Source organism: Typopeltis vanoorti, chromosome 9 (genome assembly GCF_054136105.1).
Source record: "Typopeltis vanoorti isolate ZY-2024b chromosome 9, IOZ_Tvanoo_1.0, whole genome shotgun sequence".
Lineage (NCBI taxonomy): Eukaryota > Metazoa > Arthropoda > Arachnida > Uropygi > Thelyphonidae > Typopeltis > Typopeltis vanoorti.
This window is the reverse complement of record NC_143557.1, coordinates 57,118,631-57,134,993: the sequence shown is the minus strand read 5'-3', so window position 1 is coordinate 57,134,993 and position 16,363 is coordinate 57,118,631. Positions and strand designations below refer to the sequence as shown.

Sequence of the window (16,363 nt, the reverse complement as noted above, 5' to 3'; positions counted from 1 at the left end):
GATTATAAAAAACTTTTTGTAACAACACACACACAAAAGTAATACAGTAGTGAGTGAAACTGAAGTCCTATCTAGGTGGCGCACCCTCTATGGGCATTTGCAGCTGACCTAGGATGTAAAGAGGGAGCTCTATAATTAATGTTTCCCAAATTTTGGGAAGTTTAATGCAACTGTATTTGTTTAAATTAGGTTGATTCATGGGTGCCGATGCAGATTCAAAAAATAGTCTTTCTCTTTTGAATTTACTATGCTGGAGCATGGTCGTTTTTTCCAGGAGATCCTGTGGATAATATCCAAAACATGGTCTGCAAGGCCAGATTGACCATAATTGTGATTGCAGATGTAAGATCTGTGTTCTTCTATCCAAATGGATGCTGACCTGCCTGTCTGTCCAAAGTAAGCCAGTTTACAGGCACAAGGTACTCTATATACTCCAGGCACTGAGAGAGGAGGGAGTTGGTCTTTGGTGGAATGGATAAGGGTGGCAAGTATATGGTATGGCTTAAAAGTTGTATGGAGGTTGTACTTTTTTAATGATCTGGCTATTTTTTCTGATGTATCACGGATGTAAGGTATGGTGATGGCATTTCTGTAGTCCTTCTGAAGAGGTGGTCGGGGAATGGGGAAGGATTTGATTATTTTTTAATCCTGTGATCATTGTAGCCATTGGAAAGGAAGGTGTTATGTATGTGTGTGAGTTCAGTTGAAAGGGCTGTTTCACTGGAACAAAGATTGTGGGCTCTGTTGGTTAGAGTTTTAATAATGCCATATAGCTGAGAGGGGTGGAGGTGGTGGGAGAGTTTGTGAATGTATCTGCCTGTATGAGTAGGTTTTCTATATACCGAGAAAGAAAGGTTACCTTTAGGAAGGCGTGTTATTAAGGTGTCCAGGATGGGTAAACTATTGTTATTTTCCTTTTCCATCGTAAACTGGATTCTTGGATGTTGACTATTGAGGTGACTGAGGAAGGAATCTAATGTGTCTGGGCCCATGAGGCCAAATAGAGAACACATCATCTACATATCTTAGCCAGATGTAAGGTTTTAGAGGGGAAGAGTCTATGGCTCGTTTTTCAAAATTTTCCATGTAAAAATTGGCAAGAGGGGGTGAGAGGGGATGACCCATGGCAGTTCCTTCTATCTATTGGTAGATTTTGTTCTTCCAAAAAAAATAACCAGAGTTGATGGAAAAGGAAAAGAGATCTAAGATATCAGAAGGAAAAACGTTTTTTAAGAGTGTTAAGGTGTCAGTTAGGGGAATATTGGTAAACAATGAGATGATGTCAAAGCTGATCAATATATCTGTACTATTTAAAGTAAGATTTTCAATTAAGATTTTAAAGTGGGTAGAGTTTTTTACATAAGATGTGGTAAGACCAGTGGGGGGTTTAAAGAGTTAGCTAGCTGCTTTGACAGTTTGTAGCAAGGTGAAGTGGTGACATCTACTATAGGTCTTAGGGGAGAATTAGGTTTATGGATTTTAGGCAAACTGTATATATGGGTGGGGGACGAGAACCGAATGGTTTGAGTTTTTTTGTAATGTCAGGAGGACACATTTTAAAGAATTTTTTTAATTTTTTAACTTGGGTTTTTGTGGGATCGTGTTCAAGTGGTATGTAGGTAGCGCAGTCACGGAGAATAATACCCATTTTCTGATTGTATTCTGAGGCATTAAGAACGACAGTGGCATTACCCTTATCAGCTCTGGTGATGACAATACTTGTTTCTTTCCGTAACTTTCTGAGGGCAGAGAGTTGTCTGGAAGATAAATTCATTTTCGAAGGTGACGACTGGGAGAGAATTTTAGCTTTGTCAAGTCTAATGTTATTGGCTGTTTCTGGAGCTAAGTGACATATTCTGCGTTCAATGTTGAACATAATATCCAATACCGAAACTTCTTTAGGTGTGAAAGCAAACTTGTGTCTGATGCTTAGGGCACTAACGGCATCTTCGTTGAGTTGTTTTGACAATTGGGTGACTGCTGTATAGAGCGGTTGAGCTTGAGTTGGCGGTTTAGATTTACAGAGGTTATTAAACTTTTTGATGTGCTTATTTTTTATTATTTGGAATTCTTTCTGAGCGGAAGCTTCTGATATGCTAAAGAGAATGGACCAAAGTTCAGGATTGAGTATAGTGGAGAGCTCTGATTGTAACGAGCCAGTGGTGGCATTTGTTGTAGCGAGGCTGGCGTGAGTTGCAGTAAACTGTTCTCATAATAGTGACAGACTAGTACATTTGTATATCCAGAGGACTTTATTTGATGTAAATTTGGTTTTGTCTAACACAGTTAGGAATAGCTCTTGGGTCCTGACATCTTTTTAAAAAAGCCAGCAGATTTAATTGCCTTGATAAGCGTAGTTTCGATTTACCGTATTGTTTTGCTTTGCATACTATTTCTTCACCATGAATGATCAGAATCCGTGTGTTGAGGCTTAAGTGCTGTGCAGAATTTGTGTTGGAGGTTTAATGGAATAATTATCAACACTGAGAAAGGATTAAAAATAATTTTAATACTTCCAATATTTCATCTCTGTCACAGAGACATTTCAGGGATTACAAAAAACTTTTTGTAACAACACACACACACACACACACACACACAAAAGCAATACAGTAGTGAGTGAAACTCAAGCTATCTAGGTGGTGCACCCTCTATGGGCATTTGCAGGTGGCCTAGGATGTAAAGAGGGATCTCTAATAATTAATGTTTCCCAAATTTTGGGAAGTTTAATGCAACTGTATTTGTTTAAATTAGGTTGATTCATGGGTGCCGATGCAGATTCAAAAAAACAGTCTTTCTCTTTTGAATTTACTATGGTGGAGCATGGTGGTTTTTTCCCAGTAGATCCTGTGGGTAGTATCCAAAACATGGTCTGCAAGGCCAGATTGACCATAATCGTGATTGCAGATGTAAGATCTGTGTTCTTCTAACCAAATGAATGCTGACCTGCCTGTCTGTCTGAAGTAAGCCAGTTTACAGGCACAAGGTACTCTATATACTCCAGGCACTGAGAGAGGAGGGAGTTGGTCTTTGGTGGAATGGATAAGGGTGGCAAGTATATGGTATGGCTTAAAAGTTGTATGGAGGTTGTACTTTTTTAATGATCTGGCTATTTTTTCTGATGTACCATGGATGTAAGGTATGGTGATGGCATTTCTGTAGTCCTTCTGAAGAGGTGGTCGGGGAATGGGGAAGGATTTGATTATTTTTTTAATCCTATGATCATTGTAGCCATTGGAAAGAAAGGTGTTGTGTATGTGTGTGAGTTCATTTGAAAGGGCAGTTTCACTGGAACAAAAATTGTGGGCTCTATTGGTTAGAGTTTTTCATGGATGCTGACAGGCAGGTCAGCATCCATTTGGTTAGAAGAACACAGATCTTACATCTGCAATCACGATCAGGGTCAGTCTGGCCTTGCAGACCATGTTTTGGATATTACCCACAGGATCTCCTGGAAAAAAACGACCATGCTCCACCATAGTAAATTCAAAAGAGAAAGACTATTTTTTGAATCTGCATCGGCACTCAGGAATCAACCTAATTTAAACAAATACAGTTGCATTAAACTTACAAAAATTTGGAAAACATTAATTATTAGGATCCCTCTTTACATCCTAGGCCAGCTGCAAATGCCCATAGAGTGCACACTACCTAGATAGGACTTTGGTTTCACTCACTACTGTATTGCTTTTCTGTGTGTGTGTGTTGTTACAAAAAGTTGTTAGTAATCCCTGAAGTTGTCTCTGTGACAGAGATGAAATATTGGAAGTATTAAAATTATTTTAAATCCTTTCTCAGTGCTGATAATTATTCCATTAAACCTCTGACATGAATTCTGCACAGCACTTAAGCCTCAACACACGTATTGCATAAGATATTATTATTATTAAGGGTGACTTCAGGGAGTCCTTAGACTCATCGAGGGAGGCCCTAAACATCATGTCCACACAACTGTATGACAATTTCACAGTATCTATCATACCTTGCCTTGAATCACTCACTGTCATAGCACCCACAACAGACTCTCGCAGCTTATTCCACTCATTTACCACTCTAAAAGTAAACAATAGCTCTAACACCCTTACTAACCACACTCTTGCCCAGCTTCCATCGGTGTCCCCTAGTTCTCCCACCACCAGTCCTGATCTCAAAAATATCCTCTGAATTAATCCTATAGAATCCTTTTAGCAATTTGAATGTCTCAATCATATCTCCAATTTTCCGCCTATCAACTAATTTCTGCAACCCACAAATCTTCAACCTGTTCTCATATGGTTCATTCCATAGACCTGCTATCATCTTGGTCACTCGCCTCTGGATCCTCTCCACCTCCTCCCCCATCAAGAAGGAACCTAGGTGACCAAATCTGGGCACAGTAGTCAAGATGAGGTCTTATTAAGGCTCGATACAGAGGTACAATAACTTGCACGTCTCTGCTCGTCAAAGTATTTTTCAAGTGAGTTGATGAGCTGATTTAGCCACTTTTGCAATGTGCCCCCCTAAACTTCATCTCCATATCCACCAACTCTCCCAAGTCCCTGGCCTCTTCAATCTCGTGGAGTACAGTTCCAGCAATGTGGTATACTACTGCTAATCTTTTCACCCCAAAATACATAACCTTACATTTTGTCACATTAAATTGACATCCATTCTCCTTAGCCCAGAACTCCAATCTATCCAAGTCTTCCTGCAGGATTTTGACATCTTCTGCATTCACTATTACCCTACCTAACTTTGCATCATCAGCGAACAAATGAACTGTTCCTCTTAGATCCTTCCCTATATCGTTAATGAACAAATTAAACAGCAGTGGTCCAAGAACAGAACCCTGCGGCACACCACTAGTCACAGGCCATCTTTTGGACTCTACTCCCGAATAAACTACTCTCTGATATCTTTCCATCAACCACCCATCTATCCATCTCACCAACCCTATATCCATTCCCATATGTTGTAGTTTACGGATTAGAATTCCAATGTGGTATCCTGTCAAATGCCTTAGCGAGGTCCAGCAGTATCGCTGTAAACCCATTACCCTTATCCAGTTCAGCCATCACTGTGTTTTAAAAACTTGAGCAAGTTACTAAGGCATGATCTACCTTTCACAAAGCTATGCTGCCTCCCGTACTGTATCTCATTTTCATCAATCCATTCCTGTATTTTTCCCTCGACTACTTTCTCCAAGATCTTGACAATGACTCCTGATATGCTGATTGGTCGGTAATTTGTAATAACAGTAGTCTTGGATCCTCCTTTATGCAGTGAAACTATTTTCCCCTCTTTCCACACCTTCAGGACTAAACCAGACCCGAGACTCAGATTAAACAACATGGTCAAGGGCCCTGATAATTCTTTAGCTGCTTCACGTAAGACCTGTGCCGGTATACCATCCAATCCCACAGATGTATTCACATTAAGGTTCTGTAATAGACTATTCACCTCCATTTCATTCATCACAATTCCCATATAAACTAATGGTTCCTTCATTTTTTTCAATATCACCACCTGGATGATATACTCTTGCAAAGTGTTTGCTCAGTAATTCCACTATATCGACTGATTCAGTGACCTCCTTACCATCGTCATTCCTTAAAATCATTTTGTCATGTACAGTTTGCTTGCAGCATATTGAAAGAACTCTTTGGGATTCTCTTTAGCTTGCATAGCTAGTTTCCTTCCGTAATCCACTTTTGTTTTTTTTATCACACTCGTTACCCTTCTGGCCTGCGCTTTATGCTGTTCGTGTGCCTGCAGGTCACCTTTCTTTTTAAATTCCTTCCACAGTTGTTTCTTTTTTTGCAGCTCAAGCTTAATGGTGTTATTCATCCATTTAACCCCTACTTGTTTTACTATTCATGTTTTACTATGTTTTACTATGTAAATGATCCTTGACCACTTCCCATCCAAGCAATCTCCTAAGCTTGTCATACTTGCCAGCACTGTAATTCCACATATACCCTGTCTTAATCGTAAATTCCACACCTTTAGCCACCTCCCAGGTCAAGACCCTATGATCACTCTCACCAGTAGGTGCCAAAATGGTCATGTTCATTACAGTCAAAATCTCAGATGCTATTACCAGGTCAGGCACTCTCAAACCCCTAGTATTTTCAATTACATGCTGTCTCAGATAGTTATCCCTTAATAATTGAATAAAATCCATTTCCTTCCTCACATGTGTCCTCTCCTTCTTCCAATCAATGTTATCATAGTTGAACTCCCCCATAATAATTACCCTCCTTCCACTCATTTCATCAATTTGTTTATGCATACTATCTCCACCATCTATTCCATCACCTGGTCTATAGCAGCACCCAACTATATATTTTGTTCTGCCAGTCTCAATCTCACACCAAATAGCCTCAAATGAACTCTTTTCACTATCCTGCAATACAACTTCAATTCTCCTTGGCTGTAGTTCATCAGCTATCATCAATAACACTCCCCCCCCCCAAAAAAAATATGCAACACATTACATCGTTCCACATTAGTGTACAGTCCATTCAATGCACGAGTGTCGTATTCTCTGTGCGACAGAAAAATGCCTTGTATGTGTCCATTGTTTCATTTATTCTAAATGGATATTCTAAAAAACATTCAATAAGCATTAAGACCATATGACAAGACTTACCAGAAAATTGTATAAATGCACCAATACAAGATCTGAATTTTTTTTATTTCCTTTCTTGTTAAGGACTTTACGCTTACTGTATCCCATGAAAACACTGTGCTATGTGAAAACAATCAAATATAATAAGCAATGTAAAGAACTGTGACTCATGAGCTTTCAAAATCTTAATAATATTTTTAATGTAAAGGATAATAAAAGATTTTGAAAAAAAAAATAATAAAATGCATTTAAAAAAAAAATTATGAGAAATATTGGAACAGGTAATTTTGCACTTAGTTTAATTTCTTTTTCTTTTCTGTGTGCATCTCATGGTAGCATCTCATAGCTTTGTCTACATTTCTGTAGGCTTGTGTACTGCAGTCAAAAATAGGGTCAGTATCCCTGAGTTGTTTTAGTTTTAAAATTTTGTCCATCATTATCACTCATTTCTTTGGAATGCAAGTTAAATAATTCCTGAACAGTTACTGATTGAGGCAAGAGTTCTTGCTTTTGCTTCATTCAGTACAAAATCTTGTGCAAGTTTTGCTTTCTTATCACTACACTCGTATCTCTAAATAAATTCAAATTTTTGCTCTAAAATGATAACTTTTTTTCTCCTTTTTATCATTGGTACTCACCGTTTGTCTTCTTTTATCCATAGTCAATGTTGAAGGATAACTTTTTATATTTATATAAGGCAGTAGACAGTTAGTCAACACATGGTTATTTAATGCGGGCTTGAACCACAGTGCTTATTCTGCTCCTAGGTGCATGTATAGGTGCAGTATATACGTTCACACTCCATCATTATGAAGTCAAGTTTCATTTGAAATTATAAAGCAACTCTAGGCAAAAACACCGTGAATTAGTTCAAAACCAGGAGCGTCCTCTGTGTATTTAGCTTCGAGCAGGAATTTGCCGGATAGTGTTAGATCCTGAATGAAAGAATCTTGCAAAGAAATCATTCATTCAGAATCCAACATATTAAACTTACAGAAAAAAAAAGAAATACCTGCACATCAGCTAAAATTAAAAGTGAAACTTCTTCACTTTATGTATAAAATTTGCATTCCTTATTTCATGTACGATATATTCAATCTGTTGTGTTCATATTAAGATTTTATTAGAGTATGTTTTATAAGAGAGATAATCTGACTTAATTTAAGCCTCACTTAAGCTGTGTAAAATTAACTGTGAGTCATCAAATAGTTACTAAATAATAATTCTTGTAAGGTATAAAACCACACATGTACAGTGTAATGCTGGCGGCAGTTGCTTAAGTGGAACATATATTGACACGAATTCAAGAGCATAACAGCATCGGGAACAAGCAAGGGATGAACCCAAGAGGTAAAAAGATATGGGTCGTGTGCAAAGGGGACTGAGGAAAAAGAGGGTGCTCTATCGAAGAATATAAGGGGACGAGCGTCGTATCGGATATGTCTTGTCGTATCGTTTTCCTGTTAGGTGGCTCGGAAGTTAGCGGGAGTTTGCGTAAAGGGGAGGATGAAGCGTCTGCGCTAAGGTAAGATGTCAGACAGCAGGCTTTCTTGAAAATGGAGAAGGATTCTACGCAGAGCTGAAGGTAAAAATTTCCAGTCCTAGCAGAATCAAGCCGTCGCTGAGAAGTCCCATTGAGTTGTTCCTGAAACGCAAGATTTAAGTCCGTTTTCAGCAGAAATAACGAAGATAGCATAACCCCTACATTGGCGTATGGACAGCCAATAGACAAGAAGTAACCAGATGTACACGTGGTGCTGAAAGACGTGGAAAAAGTTCAGTAAGGTAAAAATCACTCTATTTTGTGTATAAAATTCATTAGAAGAGAGAAGAATGTTCGTGAATGCAAAAATTATGAACAGTACTCTAAAGAACTTTGTGGACAGTCTCTAATTAGAAAGTTAACTTCCTTTGAGAGTAAGATGAATTGTTTAGAAGAGATCTTTAGTATTGTATGTGATAGGATTAACTTAATGAGATTAGAATTGTGCATTTTAGTAACTGAGTAACATTAGAATGTTTGTTTATATTATCTTATAAATAGCATTACAGAAAGGAATTTTAGTTTAACTTCATATCATTTGCTATCTATCCCAATATGCAGTTATTGTGTTTTGCATGCTTTATGACCTTTAATTAATTTAGAATATGTTAACCTCTTAACTCGAGTTTCTTTTAGTATCGAGTCATAATCGAGTGTATGAATTTTGCATTCTGTTTAGATATTCCAATAAACATGTCATATTTACCTAAACCTGAGTCATGCCTGATTACGATTCCAAACTACCACTTATAAAAATAGAACCAATTTTGGCAGGAAGGAATTAGAAAGCATATATAATTATAGATTTAGGCCACGAGTGCAATAATCTGAATCTATACAGCAGTGTTAAAGTAAGATATTGTGTAAGAAAGCCTCAGAATCTAGTATTGTCTCCCTGAGCAAGGATCCTTTTCTGCTATAGGATACTGGCTGGCGCAGCAAAATATAAATTCGCCAGTATCCGAAGAGGAAATAATCCTAGATGTAAGCATATTAGGCCTGATATCTGATGAAGTAAAATAGCGATAGAAAGATAGAATAGGAAGAGATAACAATAGAACAGCCGGTAGGATTTTAATTGAGTAAGGTTTTAAATGAGAAAGGATTTAATCAAGTAACAACTAATTAAGTGTAAATCACATAAAATAAATATATTTAACAATAGTATATTATATATCGCATGTAGGACAGGGATATTTTTACATTTTCAACATACAGTATACAGCATGCTAGTTTAAATGCTTTTAGTTAAATTTTATTTGTAAAATTACTGGTGAACAATATTGAAAATTTTAAATGCAATTCTGGTTGGCCAAGTGGTTAACTTTTCTGCTCTCCAACCAGTAGTCATGAGTTTGAATACTGTCATGGGTTCACCTAAAGACATTATTTATGATTGTCTTTAGGTGAATCAGCTTATTAGGGACTTGAAAAAAATACAAAAATAATTCTTAGTCTACCCCATGGTACAAATGTGCTATAAGTTTTCTAACACTTTCATGGATAGGAGCCACATAAAAAAAATATGTATGTATATTATAAATCTTTATTTGCTTTTGAAAATATGCTTTACCTAAATCATTTGTTTTCTGCACCTGCTGATTGCATTATAAACAAGTGTCGCCATGTATTACTTGCAATGGAAAACTTGAAAAAGGATGTTAGAACAATGTAATTAGTTATATACTTCAGTTGGCATAAGAACTTTGTTTTGCTTTTGTGTGTGCAATATAATGTCTGAGGGAAGAGGGGTGTTTTTCATTGTGCAAAGTCATTTACATTTCATTTGCCTCTAATCATCAAATTCCTGATATGTACCCTCAGAGGATGTAAGGGTATGATGGTACTAATTGAAAAAGTTACACCATTACTAACTTCTGATCAATAATTTTCCTCCAAATACCTTTCACAGTACTATTTACTCAATTTCTAAGCTTTTTCAATAGACTCTTGACTTCCTGAGTGTACCATAGAGTTTTGATTTTTCTATCCTTACAGACAACCTCACCACATGCTTCTCTGGCTTAATCAATCAATGTTTTCTTCAGGATTTGCCACTGAATCTCCAAGGTTTGGTTTTTGTTTTCAAATTCTCTCATTTTTTCTTCAATGATATTTGTGTATTTGAGTGTACAGTTAACTTCTGAAAGCCACTGAACTTGGATTCATTTTAAAACTTTCTCACACACTCTTCTTTTCAATATGAAATTCAATTTTATCCTGCTCAAAACTAAATTGTGATCACTTCCCATTTTAAATCCTCTGTATACTTTTGTGTCCTGAACCAGTGGGAAACATAACATTCTTGTTTCTTCTGTCTGATATCAGACAGAAGAAAGAAAATAGATGTCCGACATCTATCTTGTTTATAGTATTATTAGCTGTAGAATATTTCTACATTTTAGTCTTTGAAATTGTATTAAATCTTTCAACAACTCCAGATTTAATTTTCATCATCATCAAATTCCTGCCATGTACCCTCAAAGGGGTGTACAGGATATGATAGTACTACATGAAAAATTTACATCATTACTAACTTCCTATGTATATTTTCTGTGTAACTCATTACTTTCACAATGTCCTTCTTTTGAACTATAATAAACTTGATCCTATACAATCAGCTGTGATATTTCTAAAAGAAGCGATTCTTTTTAGGATCCACAAATTGCATGTATTCCTTTAAGCATTCAACATTATTTTTTGAAATGCTTCATGAGTGATTCTGGTCTGTAGGCTTTTTACATTTTAAACACTAATGTAATGCATGGTTCAAACCTTTCTCTGAAATCAGTCCTAATTCACACATCTTTTTACCTTTTATGATTGGTTTTATAAGGGTTCTAGATTTACTTTCTCCAGTTGTATGTTGTGTTGAATTCTGAATAGTATCCATATCGTTAAGTAACATTTGTTCTGTAGTATATCTCGGTTTAGTAGCTTTAGTTTTACGTTAACCAATATGCTTTCTACAAGCTTAATTTATTCTGTTATCCCCTCTTGTTTTAATTATTTCTGAAGCTTCAGTGAATGGCCAGCAAAAATTATATCTAGTTTCATGCATTTCAGGTAGATTTAGTTTATCTTGCATTGAACCAGTTAGAGCTCCTTCTTTTTTCATTTATTTACTAAAAATTTTTAATAAGTTGGGCTAAAATATCTCATCAAAATAACTCAATAGCGCTAAACATATTCACATTTTCCCTGGTCTTTATTTTAGTAACTCGATAAATCATCTTGCATATATTATTTAGAAGTATTAAAAATCATGGAAAGGATGGAAAATCTATGGTAAGTAATTCAACTATGAAATTCCTTGTTTTGTCTGTTCATTGTTCTCCTTGGTGCTGTGTGTGTGTGTGTGGGGGGGGACTTGTTGTAATTTCACTCAGAACAACATCTGATTATGTTGTTTTGCACATACATTATCACAGAACAACATAATTAGATATCATTCATGCTAGTTGGACACCGCTGTATTATACAAGCCCCCCCCCCCTCCAAATACCGTTTCTTTCATGGAATGGAGTACATGAAATAGACAAAGTGGAATATTTGTTGGCCAAGTCCCATGTTGTCAGCCCAGCCTTGTTCATTCAGTATTCAGATGAACCAAATAATGAATGGGATGTGCCACAAGAATATGAAGATCGAATGTTCTCATCTTAAATTGTCCATATTATTTTTATTGTAATGGTTATATTATATAAATATAATTATAATAATTATATTTAAAATTATATAAATAAACTATACATTTGTGATTATTTGCATTTTTATTACATATCACTAACATTATTGTTTATGACCATGACAATTATCTTGTTAAAAGGAAGTGAAAATAGATAATGTGATTTCAGACTATTAAAGAAAAAAATACTTAAAAGTATTCACTTGAATTACATGCAACATTTTAGAATAGAGCAACTGTCAATGCTGCATTACATTTAAAATTGTAAGATTTGTTTTTCAGCAAAATGCAAAAAAAAACTGAAATATATTTTAGTACTTTATCTGTGAAAAAATGGAGCCACTTTTTTTTGCAGAATCAAAAGACAGCAAAAGACAAGAGCCCCCAATACCTGAAGAGCCAAATGAAAAAAAAGTACTAGCTGTGAGTATTATTATTATCTACTTTTAAAGGTTATATTATACTATTTAAATTAAGGGGGTATTAAATCCCACATTGTTTTAAAACCGAATAAGAAACTCAAGATCGGAATCAAAGAGTTTCATGCTGAATATAGTAACTATAAAAGTATCGGCGACTACTAGTGTAAGCTAAAGCACGTAGTCCAAACTAGGGAAACTCGTAGCAAAGGTGGGGAAAGTTCTGATTGCTATTCTTAATATTTCCCATAATGTAAAACCCATCTCCTAGGAGATGTATGATGTTATACATTATGGTGGGAGGTCACTCACTACCCAGACCGGTTTCGATTTTTATTGAGATCTCATCAGTGAGTAGCTAGACCAAAGTAATACTAAGGGTAATACTAAAGAACTTATATATACTCTGCTAATATGAGTTGTCAAAAAGGTGCACCCATAAATTATTTAAAATAAAGATCCAATAGGCTTCATTTCAGCGATGTAAACATTATTTAAATTAAGAGGATATTAAATCCCACATTGTTTTAAAACCGAATAAGAAACTCAAAGATGGGAATCAAAGAGTTTCATGCCAAATATAGTAACTATAAAAGTATCGGCGACTACTAGCGTAAGCTAAAGCACGTAGTCCAAGTATGTAGTACAAACTAGGGCAACTCGTAGCAAAGGTGGGGAAAGTTCTGATCGCTATTCTTAATATTTCCCAGTGTAAAACCCATCTCCTAGGAGATGTATGCATGAAACTCTTTGATTCCAATCTTGAGTTTCTTATTCGGTTTTAAAACAATGTGGGATTTAATATCCCCTTAATTTAAATAATGTTTACATCTCTGAAATGAAGCCTATTGGCTCTTTATTTTAAATAAGTTATATTATACTTTTATGGTTTCTTTTCATCATTTCCTTTTGCTGGAAATGTATGTTCATATAAAATCCCAGTTAAGTATAAAAGGTTATTATAAATATGGTCAACTCTCATCTGTGCAACTTTCTACAATTGTTCCTTTAAACTCTAGTAGTGGAATATCATATACAGGCAGCCCTCAGTTTACGACAGTTCAATTTACGGCGATTCACAATAACGGTGGATGCCTGTGCTTGCATTTTTGAGGATCTTAAAAAGACAGATGAAGGTGAAGAAACATTTTTAGGAAGCAAAGGTTGGTTCATGAGATTTAAGTCTCGAAGTAAGTGCCATAGTGTCAAATTATGTGGCGAGGCGGCAAGTGCAGATGTTGCGGCAGCGGAGCTTTTCCTAAAGAATTTCAAGACTGTGTAGAACAAGGATGTTATCCTCCTGATCTCATTTTTAATGTTGACGAGACTGGGCTCTACTGGAAAAAATTGCCATCACGCACCTTCATTTCCTGTGAAGAACATTCCACTCCAGCTTTTAAAGCTGCAAAAGACAGACTTGTGCTCTCTAAAACTTTGAAGCTTAAACCAATGTTGATGTACCATTCACAGACACCACGTGCCTTCAAGGGTCTATAAAAGCCATGCTGCCAGTCTATTGGAAATGGAACAAGAAAGCTTGGGTTACACAAGACGTTTTTATAGATTGGTACACAAATTATTTCCTACTGTGCTTCGCTTCCATAAAGAAAATGATTTGCCAGCCAAGGCATTGCTTCTCTTGGATGATGTCCCCCCCGGACATCCTCAAAACCTTGCTGAAGTAAGAACACCATCGGATGTCAAGGTTGTTTACATGCTCCCAAACACAACATCGCTTTTGCAACCAATGGATCAGGGGATTATATCAATCTTCAAAGCCTCCGTACAACATTTATGGAAATGGTAAGAGTCTTGGACACTTCAGGAAAAACTATTAAAGACAATTGGTGGTCATTCGACATTTTGAAGGACATTAATAACATTAAGGCAGCTTGGAACGAAGTGTGTCAGCAAAGTGTTTAAAAGGAGCATGGCGAAAGCTTCTTCCAGCATTTATGCACGACATCGAGGAATTAGAGCAAGAGGAGAATGTTATTGAAGACGTTACCAAGCTTACGCGAGAAGTGGGATTGGACGATATTACAGCTGAAGATGTGACAGAAGTCTTAGAGAGCCATGATAAACCGTTTCCAATGAAGACTTAAAAAGAATTAGCCGAACTGTTAAGTCAACATCCAAAGGAGGAGAAAGAAAACGAAGAAGGTCCTCTGAGAGATATAAAAATGGCCAATTTACAGCATATCCTTGCAAGCATAGAGACATTGACTGATGAACTCTGCGAAATGGACCACGATTAGGAAACAGAGTGCGAACGTAAAAAAGGAGTGTAATCGCATCTATTCAACCTTACACTGAACTCCTTAAAGAAATAAAAAGGAAATCTAGGCAGTTAACATATATATACTTTTTTTCAAAAAAAAAATGCAGGTGATCCAAAACCATGAACTTCAACATAGAAACATGTAATATCTTTTCGAAGTTTCATATTTTTTGGTTTCATAATTTAGTTTTGTTTTTGTTATTAATAATTTTATTTTAACAAATATATATATATGTATTATCAAAGCTTTAAATATAATAATGTTACACATACTTTATGTGCATATTTTTTGACTGCGTGGAACATAACTTTGTACCTCCCATTAAAATTGGGTTCGGTTTACGCCCGTTTTTTGAGAAACAGAAGTGAGGAGTAAACCGAGGGCTGCCTGTACTTTAGATTTAATTGAGACAGAAGCTTTTGATCTTGATTAATGTCTTGAATGTAGTTAACGGTCTGTCTTCCTGATGATGTCCACATAATGTTTGATGAAATATATTGGAGTTTTTGGAATAAAAGTGTATATAATTTTTGCGATGTGTGAGCCATGAAAGTTAAATATGGTCAACTCTCATCCCTCAAACTGGTCATAAGAATACATGGAACTTAGACATAATATGCTGGCTTCTTAGCCTTAGTTGCTTCAGCCATAAATTCAAAACAACCAACTCCTCGCTGTAACAAACTCATAGGGACTGCAGAAGTGGTTTGTTATAGTGGTTAGTTTTCTGTTGCAAATTTTCATTAGAATAGTACTGTGCTTATCAGACCTCCTTCAGAACTTCTCAGTAGTTTGTTACAATGGTGATCCTCACACCTAACCTTAAGGACCAGAGGAATAGTTTCTTATGTTGGAAGGTTTGCCATAGCAAATGCCTTCATAAAACACCATTGGTAACATGGAGTTTTGACTATGGCTTTTTTTGGTTGTTTCTCATAGAAAGTTCACACAGCAAATACCATTCACTATAATGGTATTTGCTGTGGTGAGTATTGACTGATTGTAATCCATCTTTATCTAATGATCTCTAAGTTGAGCATATTTTGTGTGTGCATGCATGCGCTAACTCCAAATTTTTAAATAATAATAATTCATATAATGCCATACTCTATATAGAAAATGATAATTTTCTAACCAAGACAGTTGGCAGTGGTTTTTAAATGGATGGAATACTTCCTCTATGAAACAAATTAAACTTTTTTTTTTTAATGTTGAAAGTAAACTGAGTATTGTGTTAAGCTTGTGCAGAATAAAGAGAACTTTATTTGAAACAAATCAAATTCACATTTATGTAGACTTTTTTTTGCATAATTGATGTTGTAATTTACATTCACAAGTTGATTAAGTTCAAATCTCTGATCATCAAGATGCTTATTCAGAGGGTTAAATAGGTATTCTGTAGATAAGCTTAGGTATTGGTATTTATTCATTTGTAGCTTTCAGTATAATTCACAACACAAAAAGAAACAAATGAGATATATCAGTGTCAATATTTTGCCAATTTTCTATCCAGAATCTTCAGAGCACTACAGAAACTAAACTTAAAGAAAACTCCCCCCCCTTTCTCTTATGACCTCTTGAAAAAAGCCATTGCATTGCTCAGTTCAAGTCAGAACTGACTGTTCCATTTTCCATAAACTTCGCAAGCATTAATTACCTATCAACAATCCAAAAAAGGCAGTAGTTATCACAGCTGTTTTGGTACCTACTGCATTGTGAAATGGGAAGTAGCTTTTTGCTTCTTAGCATACAAATTAGCTGCATGTGTCACTGTTAATTTATGTAATTTATACAAACTGATGAAATAAAATAAAAATATTG

The 16,363-nt window shown here is 35.9% G+C and overlaps 1 protein-coding gene across 1 annotated transcript in view; it reads left to right on the top strand.

Moving 5' to 3' along the window:
- Positions 1-16,363, top strand: part of LOC150103066 (uncharacterized) — a 223,228-nt gene that overhangs the window by 178,903 nt on the left and 27,962 nt on the right. Inside the window, exon 13 of the mRNA XM_090397785.1 lies at positions 12,197-12,264. Coding sequence (XP_090253911.1) covers positions 12,197-12,264 — 68 coding nt within the window. The remainder of the gene's footprint in view (positions 1-12,196; positions 12,265-16,363) is intronic.